The sequence below is a fragment of the Malaya genurostris genome, chromosome 2, assembly GCF_030247185.1.
Source record: "Malaya genurostris strain Urasoe2022 chromosome 2, Malgen_1.1, whole genome shotgun sequence".
In the NCBI taxonomy this organism is placed as follows: domain Eukaryota; kingdom Metazoa; phylum Arthropoda; class Insecta; order Diptera; family Culicidae; genus Malaya; species Malaya genurostris.
Window position 1 is genome coordinate 244,773,354 of NC_080571.1, and position 26,764 is coordinate 244,800,117.

General features: G+C 37.2%; 1 protein-coding gene across 1 annotated transcript in view; it reads right to left on the reverse strand.

The window, feature by feature from the left end:
• Nucleotides 1-513: 513 nt before the first annotated feature.
• LOC131428475 (cytochrome P450 4C1-like) overlaps nt 514-26,764 on the reverse strand; it is a 31,497-nt gene continuing 5,246 nt past the window's right edge. The window contains exons 2-8 of the mRNA XM_058592455.1: nt 19,243-19,440; nt 18,738-18,926; nt 18,420-18,489; nt 18,225-18,351; nt 11,947-12,147; nt 11,051-11,355; nt 514-1,101 (exon numbers count right to left, since the gene is read on the reverse strand). Coding sequence (XP_058448438.1) covers nt 828-1,101; nt 11,051-11,355; nt 11,947-12,147; nt 18,225-18,351; nt 18,420-18,489; nt 18,738-18,926; nt 19,243-19,440 — 1,364 coding nt within the window. The 3' untranslated portion in view covers nt 514-827. The remainder of the gene's footprint in view (nt 1,102-11,050; nt 11,356-11,946; nt 12,148-18,224; nt 18,352-18,419; nt 18,490-18,737; nt 18,927-19,242; nt 19,441-26,764) is intronic.

The following is a 26,764-nucleotide window of genomic DNA, read 5'->3' on the forward strand; positions in this document are numbered from 1 at the left end:
ATCTCTTTGCACACCTACTACGGATCGGCGGTGATTTGAATTGCAGTTACATGACGCTGTTGAACCGCCATTAGCGGAGCAATCTGTGTAGAATCCTTTTCGGCGATGGAATGCACTGTCTTGCACAAATGCTGCCTCAATGGCGCTTTTGTTTGGCACTAGTGCAATGCGTCTCATAACATCGGATGTGTACGTGTGTGTGTGCGTTTGTCTGTATGTGTGTCTGTTTAGCGATGCCAGCTGTGGCGGCTCGTATGCTAAAGTGAAAATCGTCGGTATTGCATATGCAAGAACGCCGATTCCGTCGTCTATGGAAGGAAGTGTGAACGTGAAGGGGAAACTTTCGGGTGAGATTTATACTACTTCGTTTGAATTTAAGCGTTATGCTGTATGGAACAACCACATAACATCAGCATGATGGCGTACAATAAACAGTGATAACAATACTATCTGGGGAGAGTTCAATCTTGTTTTTCAAATCATTGCCATTGGCTTGACTAGAAACATCGTGTATTATGTTTAGACTAATGGACTTTATTGTAGTTTATGCGTTCACACACTAGCTGCACTTATGTACATCAGTATGGTTGATATTTTGATATCTGTGTAGTACTTTGTTCGGAATTTTCTCTCTAGGGTACAATTCAGGCTGAAAGTGCAACGTATATCGTATGTTGTCTGTAAAAACGTCACCAGCAGCTCTGATTTATGTTATACAAGTTTTATAGTGTTCAATCATCTTTTTAAGCAGCTTTTGTAATTATCTACAGAGTACACAACAATCGCCTGACCGTAATGTTCCATATAATAACGATCGTGAGTGATCCCTAGTTCCGCTTTTCCAAAAACAAGCTGATTCCATCCTTGGGTCGAGTGATAAGTTCATGGTTGATTTGTTGCTCCTCACGTGTATTTGCAGCACGTATTCTGAACTTTCGCAGCACCGATGAGATGACACTTTTTTCCTCAAGCAAGGCAAACTTTTGCCCAATGCAGTTCCGTGGTCCGGCGCTGAACGGGATGTACGCAAACGGATGACGTGTTTCCATATTTTCCGGCAGAAAGCGATCGGGATCGAACTTTTCCGGGTCCGGGAAAAACCTTCAAGAACAAAAAACAAACAACCGGTTCAATGAAACGTAGCACTTGAAAATTTGAACAAAGTCTCATTTGAAGAACAATGCTGTAGCTTTATGAACCTAGGGTAGTTGGATTTTTAGATGTTTCTTTTCAACTTGAACTTTGAACTGATACAAAGATTCATAAAACTAAACGATACAGTCAATGATTTTTACTTGGCTCATAGTTCATAGCACAGAAAATCAGACATGATACTAAAATTAAGTTTTTGAATCATTTTAACGGTCATTTCGAACATACCGGAAGTTGGCACAGTAGTTATGATGGCGCCACTAACACATTCGTTCCCTTTCAAAAGCATCCAGTCCGGATTCCAGATTGAGCATAGTTTTTATTTATCAACAGGGTTGCCATTTACTCAGAATTATCTGTAATGTGCAGATTTATATTCGCACATACAGATTTCGTACAGAATACGGATTTAATCTATATTCCACGCAAAATCAGCCACCAAAAAACATTTTTTTCATCCAACTATTATTTTTTGGTAAAGAATTTGAAAATATTCGACACGTATTTTTTTTATTTCAATATGGTACGTGGAACTGAAACTTTGCCAAGATTTAGTTAAACCCCTAAGACTTCTTTTTTAACTAAAAAACGTGTTTAATCCACCTAGCAGTGAGATGATACCTATTTTTATCAATCCGCATGTGTTTTTTGCATGAATATTCTTCGGTGTTTAAGTTTTCATGACATTATTTTAATGACCCTCGTTTTAAGCGACAATTTGAGATTTTAATCACTCATTACTCTGTAATGTCGAAACTGCAAATCGGATCGAATTTGAATCTAGAAGTGTGATAATCGATTAAACATGCCATGATATGTAAGTTCCACTCTAGAGTTTACGGTAATTTAAGGTACTTCCAGAGCCGGTATTCAGGAACCAGCATAACCCAAACCGATTCGTATGGCCATATGACGAATAAATTACAACAGTATTGAGTTCAACTTTGAAGCTTTTCGGGATTGTCATCTTCTATATCGGTTTGAATTTTAAAAATTCATCATCATGTAATTCGAGAACCGGAAGTCATAATTGGATAAAATAATTAATTTTTGTATATAAGTTTGTTTTAATTAAAATTTTTGTTTCTGAAATTTGATTAGGCTTTTTTTGAGAAAACGATTGAGCTTTGAGAAACGATTTTATACTGGAACCGGAATTCTAAAAGCGGTATGGCCGAAGTCAAATAAATTCACCTGAGTAGCTGTACACTTTACATTTGTTTCAAAACATTTGAAAATCAGTTAAGACATCTTTGAGAGATCATAGCACGAATTAAATTTTTAGGTGCCTTCTGATCGACAACTGAATACCACTAAAACTGAAAAAAGTTAATTTTTTTATCGACTATCCAAATCTGCTAACCCGATAAACCTGATTAAATTATGTGGAATAGACATTTTTATACAATCCCCGAAACCGGAAGTTGGATCTGACTGAAAAGCAAGATGTTTTATAGAACTTTGAAACTTTTCATTTGAATCTTAGATGATTCTTAGATTTCATTTGCATCTTAGATCGGTTCAGCCATCTTCAAGAAAAATGAGTTACACAATTTTGATTTCGTTTCACATATCATCCTGTAGTTCCGAAACCAGAGGTCGGAACCAAACATAATGCAGGAACTTTGTTTGGGAGTATACGACTTTTCGTATGAATCTGAATTTGTAGAAAAGAAATTTTCCGAGAAAATTAATTGAAGTTATTTGTCACACACGCATTTGCTGATCTCGACGAACTGATTCGAATGGTATATGGATGTTATGTTGTTCCAGCATTTATTGCTGTAAGTAGTTTAAAACAAAATAATTAAAAAAAATTCTGCCATCATCTGGTTTATATATGTCATATTCGAACGATTATGTTGCCAAAAACGAGCCGTGCCAAAATCGGTCCGAGGCTAAATGTCATGAAAAAGAATGCTGTACACAATCCTTTTGGTTCTTAGAAACAATTGTATGTAACAGTATAAAAAATCGTGTTTTCCGTTGCTCCCAAGCATTTCTTTGTCATACAGCGCTCAAAACTCCTACTGCTGGAATAGGGGGAAAAGTCGCTTACAGAAAAATTTCGATATCTCCGTTAAAAATGGACGGATTTTAACAATCTATGGCTTGTTGGATAACTATTACCGTGCGGAATCTAAGTCTGAAAACATATTCTGTTTTCAAGGTCAATTGTGACAGATACTGTCAAAAAACTGAAAATTTTGACATAAAACTTTGTATAACTCAAAAAGTAAACATCCGATCTCAAAACCATTCAATAGCGTTTTGGGTGACGGGGAGACCTTTCATTTGCGACTAGTTTGATGAAAATCGGTCCAGCCATCTCTGAGATCTCGACCTCTTAGTTGACAACACACATACGGACACACACACACACACATACACACACACACACACACAGACATTTGCTCAGTTCGTCGAGCTGAATCGATTGGTATATGTCATTCGGCCCTCCGGGCCTCGGAAAAATTTTCGAAAGTTTGAGCGAATTCTATACCTATTTTTTATATATATAAAAATAGGTAAAAAGGAAAAAAATTGGGCTCAAGTTTGAATGTATTATATTTATTTATTAATATTTTAGAATATATTAAATAAACTATAAAGGTTGTTTTATGGAATCTCTTATTTCAAAGCTAAGGAAAAGATGCACATTTTATGTCTTGGAAGAATTTTTGTATCTCTATTAGATTTTACAGTATAGGCTGTTTAAAAAAGCTCTTCTTTGTAAACGCGGAATTTTAAAAGTCCACGTACCATATTGAAATAAAAAAATACGTGTCCAATATTTTCGAATTATTCACCGGAAAAAATAGTAAGATAACAAAAAAATTTGGGTGGCTGATATTACTTGGAAAGCCCCATATATAAAAAAGGCTGTTAATTTGTATGTTTGTAACGACATAATTCCAGAACTATTGAACGAATTGCCACCAAGCTTGGCACAGATACTTCTATAGGGGTAATAAGCGTATTTTTATAGGGGAGAAAGCGCAGCAAGTGTCAATAACATGGGGGAGGGGGTCATGAAAAAATTCATATAACGATACTTTTTGAAGACCATAGAAAAATTTTGCATACCTCAGATATGATTTTATGGGGAGTGGATGTAGCAAGTGCCTTTCATAAGGAAGCTGTAATGTTTGTAACGACATAGCTCCGGAACTACTCTATGGATTGCTATCAAACTTTGCACAGATACTTCTTGCTCTTTAGAGATGATCATAAGAGTATTTAATGGAGGAGGGAGCGTAGTAAGGGGAACATGGGGAGGTCTAGAAAAAAATTATCTAATTTAACGAGAATCGATCTTTTTTTAATCTTCAGATATGGTCATAAGAGTATTTTTATAGAGGAGGGAGCGTAGCAGGAGTCATTCACTGGATGGGGGTGGGGGGTCACGAAAAGGGGCGCGGCCCGTTTGGCATAAGGTCATTTGGCATAATACCGTTTGGCATAACGCCGTTTGGCATAATGGCCATTTGGCATAATGGTCATTTGGCATAATGACATTTGTCATAATAATAATTGGATTCGCAATATTTTAATCTAATGTAAATTTTCGTTTATTTTTCGATCGAGTAATGTTTTGCAAGGAAAACTCGAACGAAATGTGTGAATTTTATATTCGGTCCGAATATTTCGATAATATTACGTGAAATAGCAATATTATTTTTACCTTTTTTTATATATATATAAAAAATAGGTATAGAATTCGCTCAAACTTTAGAAAAATTTTCCGAGGCCCGGAGGTCCGAATGTCATATACCAATCGATTCAGCTCGACGAACTGAACAAATGTCCGTGTGTGTGTGTGTGTGTCTGTATGTGTGTTATCAACTAAGAGGTCGAGATCTCAGAGATGGCTGGACCGATTTTGATCAAACTAGTCGCAAATGAAAGGTCTCCCCGTCACCCAGAACGCTATTGAATGGTTTTGTGATCGGATGTTTACTTTTTGAGTTATACGAAGTTTTATATCAAAATTTTTAGTTTTTTGACAGTATCTGTCACACTTGACCTTGAAAACAGAATATGTTTCTATACTTAGACTCCACAAGGTAATAGCTATCCAACAAGCTATAGATTGTTAAAATCCATCCATTTTCAACGGAGATATTGACATAGCAGTAGGAGTTTTGAGCGCTGTATGACAAAGCAATGCTTGGGAGCAACGTGAAACGCGATTTTTATACTGTTTTATACAATTGTTTCTATGCTGCGCCCCCGCAGAAATCACCTCTGTCTAGTTGCGGGCGTTTGCCCGGATTACCCAAAGCTAGGAGCTATCCCTTAGTTAGGTCCGAATGAGCGGCAGCGAGGTCGGACAGTAGGTCATTAAAAACGATGAGGCGTAGTCGCATTAGACCTTACAAAATTTCAGTAAATAAAAACAATTTCCATTAAGCAGCATGTTCATCTGTTATGCCAAAGGAGTGTTATGCCAAATAACCATTATGCCAAATAACTATTATGTCAAACGGTGTTATGCCAAACGGTATTATTCCAAACGATTTTATGCCAAACGTGGTAGCCCACGCCCACGAAAAGCATATAATTTGACCAGAATCGATACTTTTTAAGACAATAGAAACATTTTGCATACCGTAGATATGATTATGCGGGGGGTGGATGTAGCAAGTGCCTTTCAAAAGGGGAGTTTAATGTTTGTAATGGCATAACTCCGGAACTAGATTACGGATTGCTATCAAATTTGGCACAGTTACTTCTTAATCTTCAGAGATGATTGTAAGGTTTTTTTTATATGGATCTTGAGGGTCTAAAGGGGGGGGGGGTGGCTGATCATGACAAAATTTATTTAATAAGACGAGAATCGATATTTTTTAAAACTCATGGATACTTTTTGCACAAATTAGATTTGATTATAAGGGGGCTACCACGTTTGGCATAAAGTCGTTTGACATAATACCGTTTGGCAAAATAGTTATTTGGCATAATGGTTTTTTGGCATAATGGTCATTTGGCATAACAGTCATTTGGCATAACAGACCCAAGTAGCAAATGTAACTTATTGAAATTTCAAGAGGTTCTACAATTGTTTTAGAATTGTTTTTTATGTTAGATAAGTTCAGAAAGATTTTCAAATATATTAAAATCGGTTGTGCAACTTATCACTGTTAAGTTTTACAATACTACCCAAAAAATCACTATAGAACAATTTAAGGTACACATCCAAGTAGCACGTTAAGTTGCAGTCCTGTATTTTTCTACTGATTGTGCGATTTATCAAATTAGTTTATATTACTATTCTAGTAACTGTTGTGTTATGGAAAAAGCGCAATTTTTCTTTGTTGTGCAACATATCTTTAAGTTCTTCCGTTGTTACGAACATTTATTCACAATTATTGTGCAACTGATACAAAAACTCATGCGTCGATCCCATTGCAAATGCTGCAATTAAATCAGCGAAAAAACAATTTTGAAACTCATGGAAACTACTACGTAATGTAAACAAGAATTGAATTGATGTTTACAAAAAATAGCAAACACAATCTCTAATGAATAAGTTTCACATTTGATTTTCAAAACAACTGCTCGTAACACAAACATGGAACTTTAAAAATATTCTGCACATAAATAAATGGTAATACTATATACAGGGTCCGGCACTCGAAGTGTAACCAACTTCAGACCTTCGAGTCTGGCGTCAAGGTAAATGCGACATATTATCGGGAAAGTATTCTGGAGGTTGCTTCGAAGCCGTGGGCAGACAAACATTTCGGTGGCAGACCATGGACGTTTCAGCAGGACTCAGCACCGTCTCACGAAGCTCGAGTGAACCAAGAATGGCCGAAAAACAACGTTCCGAACTTCATCACGTCCACACAATGGCTCTCGAATTCACCAGATGCGAATCCAATGGATTATTCTCTTTGGGCCATTTTGGAGAGCAAAGTCCGAACTAAAAGATACAACAGTCTCGAGGCGCTGAAAAAAGTTATTGTCCGCGAGGGGGCCAAAATACACCTGCAAGTCACATTCGGGCAGCTTGCGATTCGTTTTTTGACCGTCTCAAGGCCATAGTCAAGGCAAAAGGTGGTCATATCGAGCAAAAGTGAATTGATTCTGAATTTTGTATTATTTTTACACATTTTGTACTTTGAATTAAGTAAAAGTAATTTTCCAAACTGAATTTATGGCCTTTTTAATTGGTTACACTTGGAGTGCCGGACCCTGTATTGTAGTATTGATCTTTCATGTTTTAGTAAATAGAAAATCGACAACGAACTGCGTTTTGATGGTGAAACATGTCTTCGTAGGCCTGAAATTTTCAAGCGCCTTTGAATGTACGTGTTTTGATGATTGCACATCAATTTCTATGAAAATAACAATCTATTCTTTTCAATGAACGTCTTTTCTTTGTCCTTCCGTCCAACCGAACGGACGTGTTCACGGGACTCGTGTCGCAGTATATCGCGCGCGTATATTTAAACTTTTTTATTTCGACGCAAACGTGCAAGTAGGCACTCTTTTTTAAATAGTAATCATTTTTTAACATACCGTCGCGTAAACATGGAGAAGTGCGGAATTAGTAATTGTACTGTCTACGACAATCGCTATCTCTGGAAGTGTCACGGAAAGTGCAATCGAAAATTTCATGCAGCCTGCGTGGGAACACAGAGAAACCACGAAGAATTATTAAGGACCTTCATGGTACCTCTCTGTATTGACTGTCAGCAGGAATTTGCCGAAGAACTGCAAATGAAAAAACTTATTCATCAACAGCAGGAATTGAACCAAACAGTCCGTGCCCAAATTGAAGCAAACCATGCTTTATTCGCACAAATAAAAAGCATGAAAGTATCACATGACGCTCTCGACAGCATGGAATCTCTTTTGCTGAAGCTAGAAACGGACATAAAAAATGTAAACATTAATACATGCAACGCGGCCAGTAAAGTCATAAATCGCATTTCATCACTTTTGAATGAACGCGGCGAAACTTTTTTAGCTGACATAAAAACCGCCAACAAGCAACTGTCCACTAAGACAGAAGTAAACCTTGAAAAAGTGTTTACTTTTTTCGAAAACAAAATTGACGGCGTGCAAACAAATATTAATGAAATAAAAAGTATCGACCCACCATGCAGCTTTTCATCGAAAGAATTTTTGGACGACATCAAAGCACTGTGCAATGAAGCAATAATGAAGAAAGAGCAAGTCCCTCAAGCTCATCCATGTATTGCTGAAGAAATGGGAATCAGTGCCCAGTATGCTAAACTGGGCAATTATTTTTAGAATTAATCTGAAAAATCTTGAAATAAATTTTTCTTCAATATTTTTCAATATGGCATCGAGGATAACAGTGTGTTGAAAAGAAAATGGTTCACCCAACGTAATGATTTATTTCACTTAAATAAAAGAAAATACAAACGTGTAAATATTGAAAAGAGAAATTTTTGTTTCTATTTTTATTAAACTAGTTGACTTAAACAACAATACAGTTTAGTCATTCATCTTAGTGAACCCGACTTTCGTGATACGCATTGTAGGTGTGCTTTAGTTGCAAAAACAAGTTGCTCAAGTGGTAATATATATCTAGGAGAGTAACTATGATGAACTTAACTTTTCTTTCAACATCTTTAAAAAGTGATGTCAGGTCTGCTCATTTTTTTCGCGAGATAAAAACCGGATACAAATTGTTTTTTGTTTTCATTGCATATGTAATGCTGTATTGCTGGAACTTTTATGATAATATTCTCGTGTCGGCAAGTTTTGCGTTCATTTCAAGCAGATAAATCTGGTACAACTTATTTGCAAAATTTAAATTGTGATTCAAAAAATGAAGAAATCTGCACACACTGACCTAATATTTCATGAGGTAACCAAGACTATCCGGACTCGGCTGCAAATTTGTTTTTACTGCAAGGTTTTCAATTCGGCTTACCATTTTTTGCCTTGCGGAGAGAATACTTTCACTATTTTTGTCTTCGCAAGAGATAAACAGCCATTTCGGAATATATTGATTTTTTCTGATAAGTTGAACAATTGTTTTAGTTACTTCGTTTTTACATGACGATGTGTAAATTTTTGCTGAGTTTCTATAACTGCTAGTGCAACGTTGGCAAGTTGGTGATGTGCTGCACAATTGTGTCAGATCACAAGTAGCAAATGAAACTTATTGAAATTTCGCGATGAACATGCTGCTTAATGGAAATATGGAAATTGTTTTTATTTACTGAAATTTCGTAAGGTCTAATGCGGCTACGCCTCATTGTTTTTAATGACCTGCTGTCATTAAAACTAACTGAGGGATAGCTCCTAGCTTTTGGTAATCCGGGCAAACGACCGCAACTAGACAGAGGTGATTTCTGAGAGGGCGCCCCCCTCCCCCCCCCGCAATGTCTGGCGCTTCCGACGGCGGGTCGCCTGAATCATCTATGACGAACAGAAGATTGTGCTAGCACTAAGTGAGTTCAGTTTTTGCAATGACTGAGCGGAAATATATATTGGAGAAGCCAAGTGAAAGAAAAACTAACAGAAAAGATGAATTTTTGGAAAAAGATACGCTCAGAGACAGGACTCGAACCTGCGTTCTTATGCATTCCGTGCATACGCGCTACCATTTCGCCACTCTGATCTTGTTTTAGCCACTCCAAAACTCGAAACAGACATAGTAGCAACGTACATCGAACATGGTCTACATCCTGGCCGTCACCCGACCGATATCTCACATCCAAACATCTTCTCTGTTCATCAAACACTAGTCCTCTCGCTTTATACCTATTGCATTGTTTGATCGGAGAAATGACGGGGGGGTTTGAATATAGTTAGTTTCATCACTTAAAAGTCAATTCGAAAATGATTTTGTGCGATTTTTCAAACTACTGGAAAGATTTGCAGTTGGTCAGCCAGCAGATATCGATGAAATTGGGATATTTTAAGAGAACGATTTTGATAAGGAAAGGTTACTCAGTGACAGAGATATGTTTTTGCAATTTCCGAAAAGGCAAAATGAACAGGCAAATGGTCTCAGGGAAGCTGTAGATATCTAACGAAAATTACAAATGGATAAGAGGGTTTGTTCCAGAGTTTGTGCATTTCGTTCATCTACTTGTTACAGTACCAGGATCATTTTGTTCGAATGAACGAAGTTTTTCGGTTCTTCGTAGGTTAAAAACGTACTCAATGTTGCAAGATCGACTCAATAACGTTGCTATTTTACATTAATATTGCGACATAACCGACAAACTTGATTTAGAAAAAATCTTAGACGGCTTTGTTTTGCAAAATGCAAAGCGCACCTCTGTGTTTGCATTGCACAAATGATTTTTTGTACATATATATTTACACGCTGTAGTAAATCAATGACAAAAGTACTTATATATTCCTTTTCAATCATAAACAATAGAAACGCAGTCGATGACTTTTTTTAAGAGGGCAAAATATCCACTCGGACCGAAAATGAACTTCTGGGCTTGCCCTCGGCATCTTCGAGCTTAAGAAGTGTGCCTAAAAATTATATTATTAAATTAAAAAAACCATATGGATAGCAAATTTCGAGTTTGTTTACTTCAAATGAGCTAGAAAATCAATCATTCATGTTTGGAACACAGTAATCTGTTTGACATTTTACTCAAGAGATCCATTATGAACCGTTTTAGATGTCTAACTTGATAAAAGTTCGTTCCTATATATTCAGATGCTGGATTCACTTCCCTCGGCTTCAGCGGTCTGTGTGACTACCGAAGGTTCCATCGATGGTGCTTTATGCGAAAGTAACCTGCTGTTCAGAATGACTTATCTGTCCAGTGGCTCACAGGAGAACAATCAGAACAGATGTGACTCTCAGGAAAGGCGACTATGTCAATTTATGATCTAAATGGCTGCTGATACTGTGTAAATAAAGTTGCCTTCAAGCAGAGCTTACCTTTCGTCGCGGTGCACGTGATACGCATGAATACCGACCAGGGTCCCAGCCGGGATGTGGTACCCGCCGAGTGTGACGTCCTCGCTCAACGTTCGCCCGAATAACGACACGGATGGATACAATCGGAGCGTTTCCTTTAGGCAGCGGTCCAGCAGTTTCATCTCGTTCAGATCCTTCATCGTGGCCGGACGATCCGAACCGGCGAAAATCGAATCAATTTCCTGGTGCACTTTATCCTGCACATCCGGATGCAATCCGAGGAGAAACAGTGCCCAGCTCATGCCAGCAGACGTTGTATCGTGACCCTGCAAGATGTGATAGTACGAAAAGAAGAAAACGATTTACGATACAGTCGCGCTTCAATGAATTTCAATGTGCAGCAGCCAAGCTGCATTTTTATATATGGGTAGTAGCGTGGTTTTTGGTGGTGCGTGACATTTGGACAAGATAAAAACATGCCGATTTAGATTAAAGTTTCGCCACAGTCGGTTACAGTCATTGATCAAGTTGAATTGGGAATAGCGCGATACGATTTTTAGCGATAAGTTTAGCCACATCGGATTTGTCGGTGGTTTGTTTCATTAAAGTTAGGTTAGGTTCCTTTTTAGGTTGAAACACTGCACCACGCTTGCTCGAATTGCGGTGTACAAAGGCATTATTTTCTGTTTTTTTATATAGCAAGTGGAAACGTTAGTAATCATCCCAAGTACTCCACATTAAAAGCACTTTATCTGAGTGGTGCCAAATTAACTTGACCGTACAAAAAAAAAATCAACACTTTGATCAGGGCTGCTCAACTGCAATAGAGAACTGCGTAAACGGTAACCTTTACCCACCGGCAAACAACCGTTGTTTTGTTCGATGTACAAACTGAAAACCACACGTTTCTGGCTTACCTCAAACATGAACGTGTCGACCTCCTCGCGAACATCGTCATCCGTAAGTTGATTATTTTTTTCATTTCCCTGCAGCAGCAGATCGAGAAAAGCCAGCCGCTTTTTTGCACCGTAGATGTCTCCGGTGACTTCCGCCAGGGTGGCTTCGCTTCCGGCGGTGACTCGCTTACGCTGTAGAGCTTCCTTTCGATCCCGTATGACCTGGTTTGTTTCGAGTTGGGAGTAGAAGCAAAGAGTAAGAAATGTCAATGTTGAGCAACGGATGTGCAGCACAAAAACGGAGACGAGAAATAAAATTTTTGCCGATACTACGGGACTTTAGCTTATGGGAAAAGTAATGACACGGTTCAATTGATTTCGATTTGCTGCGAGCTTAAAAGGATTATATGCTCCATGGGCTACGGTGGTCCGATTTCTGGAACTTGCTTGTTTGTGCTATACTACGGAAACTAGCTTGTGCAATGTGCCCTTTCCTGGTTTTATTTATATATATAACGGCATTCCCTAGAAGTTGTATCGTGTGTGCTTTTTGCTGAGACTTTTTTCGTCACTCTGTCAGGATCGATTCAATTACGCTTATTCTGTAGAAACGACCACTTGTTTGTAGTTTCAATAGAGGATAGTTTTTAACAAGCACGAAACGTAGAGTTGGCTATTTCTCATTGAATTTGGATTGGCCTGCGTAAAACCAAGCTCAGCGGAGCAGTAAAACAACTATGGAGAAATTTGCATGCTTCAAGTAACTTTTTCATCTTTCATCTCATAGATTTTTCTTCCTTCTATTTTAGGTCGATAAAATATCCGTAGACTGAATTATCTTGGCTGTTAGATCAGCTGTTTTTGTTCAATGCATTGACTGGAGGGCTAAGATGAAAACTGAAGAATTTACTTCCAATACTCGCGTTACGTTTGTCAAATTTTCGTGCATTTTGACGTAGAATTACGTCTTTATTTTCTATATTGGGAAAAAGCAAAATCAAAATACGAATAATACCCTACAAACAGTGATCTGAATTTGAATACCTACAGCTCGGTCGATATTGATTAGATTTTCGATATCATTACACCTTCGGCTTGGGAGTATTTCTACGCATCGTGGTATACAAAACTTTATATTTGTAGAATTAGTGGTCGAAATTTCAAATAATAACAAATAACACTTTATTTTCTCTGTTTTTCAAGCCACTACCATGGCTTCCCCTAACAGAGGCAACAATTCGCTTAGAAATGATTACTTTGCGTTTTGCATAGCATATAGGCTAATAATTCAACAAAGCTCCACCGAAAATCCAGCATTGGTATTGACCCGATTTACATGTACCAGAGTAGCGTAGTTGGTAGAGCGTCTCCTCGGAAAACAGAAGGATGAAGTCCTTCTTCTGTGCTGTTTCATGCATTTTCAACTTTTCTCTCTGTATGTTGCTCATTAGTAGTGAGAGGTTGTACGACAAAATTATGACAAAAGTGGACTGCGTGTTTTTGGATAATGTTACAAATGTCAAAGCAAACAACATACAGTTTCTGGTCTTGAATTATAACACATGGGCTGGTCATGTTTAAACGTAATAAACCGGGTCTTTTGCGTCGATATGTGACAATGGATGGAACATGGATTCATCACTTCACTCCGAAATCAAAACGATCGTCATGTGAGTGAACAGCAACTGGTGAACCTCTTCTATAGCGCCCGAAATCACAACAATTGGCTGGAAAGGTTTTTTCGGATGTGCGTGATGTAATATTTATCGACTATCTTAACATAAGTAATACCATTAACAGTGAATATTATGTAGTATTGGAAGGCTGAAATTGCAAAGAAACGACCGCATATGGTAATGAAAAAAAATTGTTTCATCAAGACAACGCACCGTGTCACAAGTCTATCAAAACAATAAATGAACTACATGAATTGAACTTCGAATTGCTCCCACATACACCGTATTCGCCAGATTTGAAGAAGTTATCGCTGAAACTGAGGTCTATTTTGAAGCAAAAGATAAATCGTTCTACGAAAGTGGTATTGAAATGTTCGAACGGTAAGTAAAGTTAATCAACGGTTCGATGAGTAAAGTTAATTTTAAACCAAAAAAATTGTGGGTGGACTTTTCAGTCCATGTATTCTATCGCATTAAAACGATTATTTCAGGATTAAATAGTTTCTAAGGCTCCTTAAAATGTGCATGGTTCGGCAGGCTGTTTGTAGTGGGAGTTGGAAGAACACAATAGTAATAACTACAGGTAATCAAGTTTAGGATTTGTTTTGATTTCATAGTTCAGTTCTCAACCATACTATACTGCAGCTTGGCGTGTCCTTTCCGAGATCCATTCAATTGTTCGTCATGGAACGGACTTTTGATTCTACGCTGTTCATTAGCTTTAGCACAAACTGTTTGCCAACGGTTTTGAATACTACCTTCCGATCTATTTGAAGGTTATAATAGAATCCGCTACCTAGCAATGCTTTCGCAAATGTGCCATCATCAGGGCCCAAAAAGTTCCAACTGATCTGACAGCTTGCAGGATTCATCTCCCTGGGTACGGAAGATTTTGTGGAGTAGGGGCCACTGCAAGCATTCCCGAACGAAAACATTCGCTGTCATCGTAATTGTTGTCAAACATGGATTCGAAAGCATTCCACACTCATAAATTGCTTGCCGAACCATTGCTTTTTTTTACCGATTTTTTCTACAAAAATCGACTTATCGGCATCTTCAATACTTTGTCCAGTAAAAAACCATGGTAACCTGAAAGCGTCTTGTAATCAAATATAATTTATCCATGATCAGGCCGCTTCGCCCTCGGCCGTCGGCTCACTATGCCAAAACCACTCTCAATTGCCTTGGGGAAAAAGGGTATAAATTTCGTTGGGAAAAATATCAATCCACCAAATTGCCCTCAGCTTCGACCCATCGAACGTTACTGGGCAATTGTGAAGAGGGTCTTCAAGCAGACTGGTAAGGCAGCTGGGAACATGCAGGAGTTAAAAAAAAATTGGGCTCATGCATCCAAAAAATGCGATGCAACACTTGTCCGGAACACTTGTCTTTCCAGTCATCCAGTACAATTTAGTGTCTTATTATTATTGTCGTTTATTTTGTTCGTATTTTTTAATTTATTTAGTTTGGCACTGCTCGCTTCGTTTTAAACATTCTTTTTTGTTTCCGTTTCTAATTTCGGGAGGGGCCAGGGCCCCTCTGGCTAGATTTGCTGCTAGTTTAGTATGATGAATATGGTGGATGCGATAGCAATTTGAGTTTCATTTCATGAAACTTACCCGTTGTAACGATCGACTTGTGGCACGCTACATTATCCTGATGAAAAGGTTTTTATTTCTTCATTACAAGCCGTTTTATTTTAATTTCAACCTCAAACGATTCAGTAACTAATATTTACTTTTCCGTTCTATCATTTTCAAGGTAATTCATATGGAAAACTCCGCTCGCATCCTAAAAGATAGAAGCCATAACCTTGCTTGCCTACGTCTAAGTCCTCGGACGTTTTAGTCGGTTTTCATTAGCTTCTGTCCATTTGGCTGGCAATCGATTTGACTTAGGTATATGATGATGGGTCCATGTTTCATCCGTTGTAACGCATCGACGCAAAAGTTTTGATTATTTATTTTTCTTTAACCGGATGCTCGGCCACCAATGGAAATTGATCTTCAATGTCAACTTCTCTTTCTGAGCAGCCTAGATAGCCGTCTCAACTGGCTAAGAATAACACTACACTCTCATTGAACATAACTCAAATTGAGTGACACACCACTCAAATTCATTAAAAAGTGCACGTACTCTGAACTTGAGTTACCACCTAACTACTCATTTTTGAGTTTAGGGACGAAACTTGAGTAATTTTTACTCAAAATAAGAAAAAAATATTTTGTTCAAAATTTGAGTAAGTTCAACTCAAAATTTGAGCTCCTTGCTCTCAAAATGAAGTAATTTTTCTTCGTTATTTTCATATACAAAGTTATTCTTCTTTTTTTGAATGCGCAAAATAGTGATTCAATACCGTTTCCTTTTGAACGGTTTGGAGTCAAAATTGAATTATTTTGATATCCTTATGTTGAGCTTTTCACTAAGCATAACTGAAACCACAAAACATTGATGATTGACGTTGATTCATGTTTTCAAAACCGGATCTTGAAACGGCAATGGAAAACGACGTATTCTTGCATTCTTTATTTCGATAAGAATATTCTGAGAATGAAAACGCTCTGAACTGCAAGAAGTATTTTTTTCACTTAAATGTTTAAAAACTCATCGCTTACTCTATTGTATGAATAAAGGCGAGAAAACTCATGGCAACGAGTTTACTTTACTCAAATCGTTACTCAAATTTTGACATATCGTTCCAGTTTATGAATTTGAGCAATCGCAATTCAAACCATGAGTTATGTTCAAAAAGCGTTCATAAAGACCTGTTCTGATGGTATAAGTCCACCAAACAGGTAAGCCTTGTGGCATCCGGCGGTATTATTTCAACCAAGAATTGATCCACTGGTTTCCTGTTCCATGTCGTAAAAGGCCACTAAAACGGGAGCTCGCAATTCAAGGTGTATTTCCGTGCCGATAACTGAATGACTGAAGGGGCCTAAAAGTCAGTAATAAACGGCACATTTGTAGGCTTTAACCTTGCGGAGCTCAAAACACCGTGTGACAGTTAGACTGACTAATTGAAGGAATATATAGAAAATATGTCTATTATTGGCATATTTGCCGTATAAAAGATCTTCGCCGAGCGATGACTTCATGTTCTTCATGTTATATGAATTCCAGTAAAGCAATTCATTTCTATTTACTTGCTCTTTCCTATCAATCTTGAACACTGACGATTATGGGTCAGCTTTCTTTATGTTTCACCTTCGGCTCATCAGTGCTTCCTTAAAAAGAATCCTGTGATTTTATATCTTATTAGATGCATATAAATGGAGCGTCGCAGTTGACTCAAAATTTACGTGCAAGAACATTCAATATTGTGTCTAAAATTGGACATCAATACAATTGGAGCAGTTGTTTTCGAGATATATTGATATCTTAGGCGTGCAAACCATCCCCCTGAAACTCAAGAAATTATTAAGGGAGACAGGGGCTAGACCGGGCACGTGGTTGAACCGGACAGCTTAAATATCTTTGAAATTCAGGTTTAATAGATGTTTTTTTTTCAATTTCTAAAAAGTGTCTGATTTTGCGGGTCTCCCCTATATTATAAAATTCTTTTTTCTACATTGTTTCAATTTTTTTTAAATTTCCCAAAAGTAGTGTCACTGAAAGCGCAATGACTAACTTACTAATGAATTGAATGTCTGTCAGACCAGGGACTCAATGGTTGAAGTGTTAGGACAAAACTAACTTGAGTTGAAGCTTGAGCGATCATCCTGGTTCCTCTGGGCAGCCGGTTACCGAGAAAAAATATTAGTTTATCAAATAAACAAGTTTTTTTACTATTTATTCAATATATCGGTATATGTTGTATCTGTTATTAACTTAACGGATTTGTGCAATAGTTGATTTTTATCATTCAATGTATAATCTTGAAAGACAATCAATAACATGGGAGAAGAAAGCATACTAAACTTTTCTCCGAAGTTAGTCGTAAATTGATAAGTTTTTTTTGTTTCGATTATAGAGGTTTTAACCTTAAGGTCATTCACCTCTTCGGGCCAGAAAAATTTTCTGACCCTATGTGCGGGGATGGGAATCGAATCCACGCGGACTGCGTGAAAGGGCATCGACTTACCCATCACGCTATACCCGTCCCCCATTGATAAGTTGAGTGAAGAGAAAATTTAGTAAAATAGAGTAATCAGAAGTGAAACGGTGAAAATATCTGATAACTGAAAGGAACAAGAAACAAGCAGGAACCCAGTGGATCAATTCTTGGCTCATTTTTTCCGCCGGATTCTACACGGCATATAGGCTGGTACTGTCCGGAGAAAGACAATAGGTTCTATCAATCTCCTAGTGGACCCCAGCCTCTCAACCCGTGTCTATTCCATGTTACTATTGATTTACATGTCGTGTAAATTTCATTATTTCTTTCTGTGTACAGGATGAATTTTAACCAGCGTGTTCAAAGTATCGTCTGCGTTCGTCGAACTACTAATTCGAGTTACCTTTTGGATTGTGTTCTGTGATTGGCAGTGGCAATGATGATAATTGAAAACTGTTCTGGTGTACTCATTTGTTGGTATGTAAGCTTGAGTCTCATAAATATTAGAAGATTAGTATTTGTGGCACTAAATATAGCTAGCGATTCGTTAAAATTAAGTGACTTACTTTTTTGGTATATCCATGAATGATATTTAAAACTTCTTTCTGCTTTCGCCCGTATTTCGATAGTTTGAAAATAAAATCGGAATAAAGCCACGGTCGAATCATCCTTTGAAGAAAGAGTGCACTCACACTGTAAAGAAAACAGCACAGGATATTTGTAATTAAGAAGCACGGTGTGGTTCGGGTTTGAACACTTACTCATAAATTGCCTCAACGTACTCGTTTTCGCCGCCCGTCTGCGCGCTCACTTTAACACCCATTGCAGTTTCTGTGTGAGAAATGCGAGGCAAAACTTACTCGTTAGCATTCTACAGTAAATAACATACCATTCCGTAAATTCCATAAATTACAGCTGTGTTTGTGATGGTCTCCATCAACGTCTCATATATCACCTGTCCGATCACAAAATTACCCATCATTCATCAGACTCATTCAGGTACACACATTCCACATCCATACAGTTATTGATACCTTCCTCTGTCCTCTTACAGATTGACAGCTACCAACTACTCTTACCGCAGATGATGTCCAGTGCGGCCTTTGCGATGAATGGGAAAACGTTGACCGGTTTGCCTGTGTCTGCGAATGGCTCTAGACATTTTACCATAACAGCGCCATGCTCCGCAAACACATCACAGAATCCATCCAGGATATTGAAGTGGAAGGTGGGAGTTATAAGCCTGCGATGCTGGAACCAACGTTCACCTGTTGATGGAAAGCGACAAGTGCAGTTTCGGTTGCAGTCATCACTGCACAATGTGGTTTTGTGCGCGATGGGTCAGGTGATAAACCGAGGTGAAATTTTGCCAAATGAACTGTTTCAGTTGAGCACCATGCGACCATTAATCTAAATAATACATCACATATCTAATGTAATGGAAGAGCAATAATTACTACTATAATGGTTACAATCTGAAATCTTCAACTCAAAGGCACAGCCACGAATCATGTCCATCCTGATTAGTTAGTGTCATTGGAAAATTATATGAATAATGGACCTAGTTTAAATCAAGTGTATTACCTTTCGACGTCAGTAATCCTTCGCCTAACCAGTCCATCAGGAAGCGATAGCCGTTGGACTTTTCGATGTGCCTGCTGGCACCGATAATCGTTTCCACGTATTCCGCTTTCGAAATTCTCACCTCCGGAAACATTCCGGTCCATATGCGGTGGATTTCCGGATAGCGTTTGGTACGCTCGTCTATCACGTAGAAGATCTCTGTGGTCGAATGAGGAAAAGCAGAAACGATTCGATGATAAATCAAGATGATTGCGTGCATTTCCGTGACTCGGTTTGCGAATAGTTGAGGGTAATTACTGATCGACTGAGTTCCGCTTATTGAAGGGTTCGAAGGATATGATGAATGTGTTGAAATAACTGTGCACTCTGGTTTTGTCAAAATCTAGTCTTTTATATGACTGCTATTAACTATTAACTATTAACAGTGATAAGTTGCACAACCGATTTTAATATATTTGAAAATCTTTCTGAACTTATCTAACATAAAAAAACAATTCTAAAACAAATGTAGAACCTCTCGAAATTTCAATAAGTTTCATTTGCTACTTGGGTAGGTTGCACGATGACATGCACATTAGTTGAAATAGTTCGATTTTTTTTCCATTTAGGTTGAGAATGGCTTTTGCATAAGACTGACCTTGCGAATTAGAGAACTAAGGGAAAACAATACTTACTAAAACTTTATCTTGTTCAGTACTGATACTTTTTGCAAATATCGGGAAACTTGCGATAGAGTATTCTGTGAAATCTTCTCACAAAATTGAAGGATTATGATTTTGCGTTTAGTTTAGTCTGACCAAAAAAATTAGTTTGGGCAAGAGAAAGTTATTGTTGAAATTTTTTTTCCTAAAAATACTCATCTTGCAATATTTGGACGGGTAATAGGGAACATAGGCTGATATCTTGGTACAACATTTCTTCTAAACTAACTCAATTTTTATCAGTGTAGGAATTTTTATTTTTTTAAATTGTATTGACAAATTTGACTGGTCAGAATGAGCGCATCGCGTTCACTCTGACAAATTTGTCCTTGACCAAAAGGAACTAACTTGCACGTGCGTCCTTACGCTTCGCGTGACGCTTGCAACCTGACAGCAATCTTGAACAAAAAATACTGTGCAAGGAATGAAATGGCTTAATAAGTAATATACAGGCACTGCTTCAACCAAATCAATCGAAAAGCGTTTTTATGCGATGCTCTGTTGTCGCATCGAATTCACTCTGCTCTTGATCAAATGGAACTAGCTCGCACGTGCGTCTTGACGGTTCGCATAACGCTTGCACTCTGACAGCAACCTTAGACCTGTTTAAAAGCAAGTAGAATATACACGTTCTAACACGCCGATTAAGTCCCCGGTCTGACAGAAAGAATGTATCCTTAATAAAAACATCCCGCTAGCATCTTTTTGTGACATTCAGCTGACAAGAGACTATTTAGTAGAAACAGAAAATGAAAATTATAGAATGACAGTACTCAGGGGAGAACAAGGATGTGATGAAATAGAACGGAAAGGTGAGACGTGACAAAAGCAATTGAAGCAAGCAAGACTTTTAGTGACGTAAATTTAACTGTCTACCAGAGGAGTCGAGTTTAAACCTGCTGGCAACAAATTGACTATCCGAACCGTGTTAGTGAGTGTTCAATAGTAACATGTTTTTATTGAGCTAGTGTTTAATAGTAACATTTTTCAAAGCTATCTGTAAAAAAAATTCACATTCTTCACTGTGTTAGTTATTGTGCTTTGCTTTTTGGAAGATTTGAAACAATGGAGAAAAAAAAAAGAGTTGCACGGGTTTGTAATGGAAAAAATACTGTGCAAGCAATGAAATGGCTCAATAAGCCAAGCCTTAACCAAATCAACTATAATTGTTTGGTATGTCGAATTTCAACGAAATCGTGCGAACACTGATGACGCACTGCGCTGTGGTCATCTAAATGAAGCTGATACTTCGGAAAAGGTCTCAAAAGCTCATTACATCTTTAAGGAAATTCGAAAAGTGAAGTTGACTAAATTCTATGAATTGATATTCGAATTGCTACCATATCCACCATATTCATCAAATATAGCTCTCAGCGCCTGATTTTCAAATTAAAAAAAAGAACCTTGTGGAAAGAGAATTGCATCAAATGATAAGCGTTTTTAAAAGCTAAGATGAAATCGTGGTATAAAAGTGGGGCATTGAAATTGTATTTCATTCCCAGGGAGAGATGAATAGGATCGATATTTGGGAAAAAGATGTAGTCTTTTTCATCAGACTGGGGACTTTTAGATCGACATATTACCTGCTCTTTACCGTAGCAATATGCGATCAAGAAACTACATGCTACCAAACTAGTTCCCAGCTTGAAACATCCTTAGTGTTGTAACTAAAGACTGAACTCAAAAAAAAAATGCAACAGACAAAATTGATCACAACAATTAGTTAAATCGAATTTTTTAAAACGTTCAGAAAACGAAAAAACACATGTTAACTACGTTCTTTCAAAATTGGTTAATACCTGCTCTGCTAGATTAAATGTTTGCACCATGCACTTAACCTTATCTATCAAATCCTGTGCAATACTCGCGTCATCTTTCTTACACACATTTATACGATTCTATGGCGTCATCCCTTAAAATGTCAGTTTGAAATTCTTTTCCCTAACACATCATTCAATGAGCCGTGTGACTGACACATAGATGGCGCTATAATTGTTAAATATATATTATGAAGTACCATCTTTCAAAAGACTATGTGGGATATTTTAGGACATTCCATTTAAGTGAAGTTACTTTTGTCATTTTCAAACCAATGGATTCCAAACAATTTCGTGTTTAAATTTGAAATTCAAAGCATTGTTTCTTGATAAAAAAGATGTACAGCAATGGCTTCCAAAGTTCAAAAAGTGTTATCTGCACGAAGAAAAAATATTTATTATTATTTTGATGAATTTAAACGTGGTCGAAGACACCGATGATAGAGAACGTTCGGTCGTCCAATTGAGGTGGTTACTCACAAAAAACATTGAAAAAGTTCAAAAATTGGTTATATCTACTCAAAAATTGACATTGCGTTAGACAGCGGAGACCGTAAAGATATCAGAAAGCAGTGTGTTTACAATTCTGCGTGAACATTCGACCATGAGAAAACTCTTTTCAAAATGGGTGCCGCGTTTACTCACAGTCGATCAAAACCAACATCGTGTTGATTATTCAGAACAGTGTTTTGTTATATTTACAAGTAATAAATCAAATTTTTTGCTTCGATACGTGACAATGGATGAAACATGGATCCATCACTTCACTCCGGAACAAAACAATCATAAACCTCAGTGTATCGGTTTAGAAGTTTTCTAAACTGATACACTGAGGATGAACGCAAATAGCATTCGAAATACTAGTATCTTTCTGTCAATATTACGTTAGTATTATGACTAAAGAGTTAAAATTCTTCATTGTGGAATTTAATGGAACTTTCATATTTTCAAAAACGGTTTAGTTTCATTCCACTTCAAATCCCAAACATTTGAAAACGATCATGATTTGAGTGGACTACGTGAACCACGTAGAAAGTGTCCACAGGCACAGGAGTCAGCTAAAAAGGTTTTGGCTCAAGTATTTTGGAATGTACATGGTATTTTTTTTTGTTTTTGATTATAGAGGTTTTAACCTTAAGGTCATTCACCTCTTCGGGCCATAAAAACTTTCTGACCCTATGTGCGGGGTTGGGAATCGAACCCAGGTGGGTTGCGTGAAAGGCATCGACTTACCCAACACACTACACCCGTTCCCCGAATGTACATGGTATATCTTGATAAAGAAGAAGCGATGAGTAGCGACTACTTCATTGCATTGTAGATCGTTTGAATGCAAATGTAAAAAAAAGCCACCTCATATGTTGAAGTAAAAACCACTGTTACTTCAATAGAATGCGTCGATTGACAAGTTAATGGCAACGATGGTTAAACTGAACGAATCATATTACGAATCGCTTCCTCATCCACTGTTCAGTCCAGATCAGGCCCCAGAAAATTACTGGCTTTTTGCTGAACTAAAAAAAATGCTCGCTGATAAAAAATTCAGTTCAAATGAAAAAGCAATTGCCGAATATGAAGCCTATTAGGAGGCAAAAGACATATCCTTCTACATTCACGGCAACAAGAAGTTGGTGAAGCGTTGGAATGAAAAAATCAATTTTTGGCAAAAAAAAAAAAAGATTTTGCACATGACTTATTGAGTGTGTTATATTCACGGAACCGAAAGTCTTGTTCGGATAGAATTCAACAGGAATCTATGAGGCTTTTATTTGCGTTTTAGATTGCGAATGCTGCAATGCTGGCAACTTTTTTAGGCTTCGCTTTAGGCGAAAGCGACTATTGTCATGAAAGCCGATGGACCCTTTTGTGCCACCCGGCCATAACGAACCCACCAAATACACCAAGAAAGAAAACCTGCAGGCCATCCGCAAAGGGGCTGGACCCCCTTGGGATGACTCCCGCGGCCACAACGGAACAGGAAAACGAAACAAACATAAAAAACACCAAACTATGTAAGCCAAAACGGTCAAACTTTATAACTTCTACCCGGTGAACGACCAAAATGGTTAAAGCTGGGGTAAAATAAATGATATATAAAAAAAGACAATTGTCATCACCCTCAAGAATGGTCTCTACTAATTAGACCATCGGATTATGCCTAAGATAAAATGTGGCAATACGAACTGCTAGTATTCATATCTTGAATTATCTTCCTAGATACACCGCATCAAATTAAACTGATAAGCGACGTGCGCGAAGGAGGTTGAATTACTCGGCTTTTATCGGGCAATCACATTTTATTGACAAAACGATGATTTGCTAGATTGTAGAGCAATCAAGCTGTTTGCAGTTATGAACTGAAGTAAATAACTTTTAATTGTTTTTCGAGTGCTATCAAAATTTTGAAAATGTTTTCCAGTCTAATTGGTTTCGACTATGACCAAGATTCGATATGCGAGACGAAGTCCAAACAATGTTGGCAGTACCCTCTCAGATTATAATAAAACTTTTTGCACATGCCAACTTTGTCCTAAAAAGCTTACTTTATATTTCGTTTTTCTGTAACCCATCCAGACTGTGTTTTGAAAAGGGACAAACTGTTTCTGTCAGGTTTTATCCAAATGGATATAGTCGAAAAAGGACAAATTCTACGAAAAAGTGTGTTTAATAAAAATATTGAAAAAAGTCTTAATGTCCTACACTGAAAAAAATCGATTTAAAATAATTCAAAGTCGATTTACAAAAAGACACCATTTTCGTTTGGGAAGAAATTTTCTACTGAGATAGGCAATTATGGGGGCACGAGATGGGCACTTTTACGGAAAAAAAGTTTTTCTATCAAAATAATTTTGACTGTCCAAACTGATTTTTTTCAGTGTTTTGCTATCAAAAACTCTACTATTTATTTATATATTTTTTCAATTTTTACCCCGGATTAACATAATTGTGGTTGTTTGCCGGGGGAAACTATACCAAACTGAGAGCAATATTCATCCACAAATCCAATGAAATTTCATCTGTGAGAGTATTCCTTCCAGCTCACCAACTAGCCATTCTTTTAATAATCGAGAACCTCACTTAAAAATAGTTTGTATCTGATATTACCTTACTTATAGAACTCGATTAGAAATATTCTTTATTGTTTGTTCGAAATTTTTAATAACTCTGTACAAATCACCCATACAATACCGGTTCAAAGGGTCTCATGATAACGTTTGTTCGAGTTGGCGCGAAATTCATCAATATGTGGGATATTGAAGTAATTGAACAAGGATAAAAACTCAAGACTTTTTACGAAGATATAAACTGTTAACAAATGGAATCCTTGATTAATAAATGCACGCCTAGTTAATGAATTAGACATACTCTCAGAAATCAAATTTTGTTTGATATTGAGGTGATTGTAACCTTAAATTTTAGTTTTCGGTTATATGACACAGGAAAAAAATCGAGTTTGACAAGAAAATGTTTTTGTTAAACATTTTTGCCTTTCCCGTATATAGAGAGGCTATGCAATCACTGTGAAGCAGGAGCGATTTTCACGAACTTAGATTTAAATGGCAGATTTCTTGACTCATAGGTTTTTATTGAATTTTACATGAATCGGACTTCCGGTTCGGGAGTAACGGGGTGAAACGTGCAAAAAAGTGAAGAAAAAGTACACTCGATTTTCGCAGGAACCGCTCAATCGATTTTCATCAACTTGGATTTAAATTGAAGGTGCTCAAGTCCCACAGATTGCTATTGAATTTAATTTGAATCCGACTTCTGGTTACGGAGTTACGTGATAAAATGTGCAAAATGAACTAAAAAGTGTTTTCGATTTTTTCAGATACCACTCATCAAATTTTTACGGACCTAAGTTCAAATGAAAGGTCTCAAAGTCCCATATAATTCTACCGAATTTCATCTGGCTACGACAGGCTGATAAGTATAAAAAACTGCTCGTGTGCTCCAAATCGGAAATCACTCCAATTTCTCCGAAACGGTTAGACCTATCTTCGCAAACTTAGATTTAAATGAAAAGTATTATGTTTTCATAAGTTGATGTAGAATTCTATTCAGATCAGGCTCCCGAAATACAGGGTACAGTGAAAACAATAACAACCGTTCATATAGAGCAATTATGCAAAAACTTAACAGTTCTTCGAAATTTGGCTCAAAATTGTTTCAATTGATAGGTTTGTGAGATTTTCAATTTCTAGCCAATTCGCATAAACGACAATTATTTCCTGTTTTCACATTAACCGTCGTTATACACGCATAGAAAAAAAATTAATTGTAAGTGGTACACGTAACTAAAAGAAAATCGTAGTTGAGTGTTCATATCATTTAATTTTTTCAATATATTAAACACATCAGAAGTGATCCACCCCTTGTCTATGGGTGTTATGTTCTTCGAGTTTACGTATGTAATATTCGAACAACTATGTTGCCAAAAACGAACCGTGCTAAAATCGGTTCGAGGCAAAATATCAAAAATTGAATGCTGTACACAGTCTTTTTGGTATTCAGTGTATGTAACAGTATAAAAAATCGAGCTTCACGTTGCTCTCAAGTATTGCTTTGTCATACAACGCCTAAAACTCCTATTACTAGAATTACGCTTACACAGAAATATCGATATCTCCGTTAAAAATGGACGGATTTTAACAATCTATGGCGTGTTTCATAGCTATTACAGTGCGGAATCTGAATACAAAAACTTATTCCGTTTTCAATGTCAGTTGTGACAGATATTGTTAAAAAACTGAAAATTTTGACATAAAACTTCGTATAACTGAAAACTTATACTTAAATAAAAGGGTCTACGTCTATAAAAATTGATTACTTTTGACGGTTTCGGAGGAAATGGGAGAGATGTGTAATATTTTAAACCGTCATTTAGAGTGAAAATGCAAAAAACAAAGAATTCCAAATTATTTGGGACAAAACTGTTGAATGCTGAAGAGGTTATGTCAATGTATATTTTTTGTTTGTATTCAATATTCAAAGAAAAGGTTT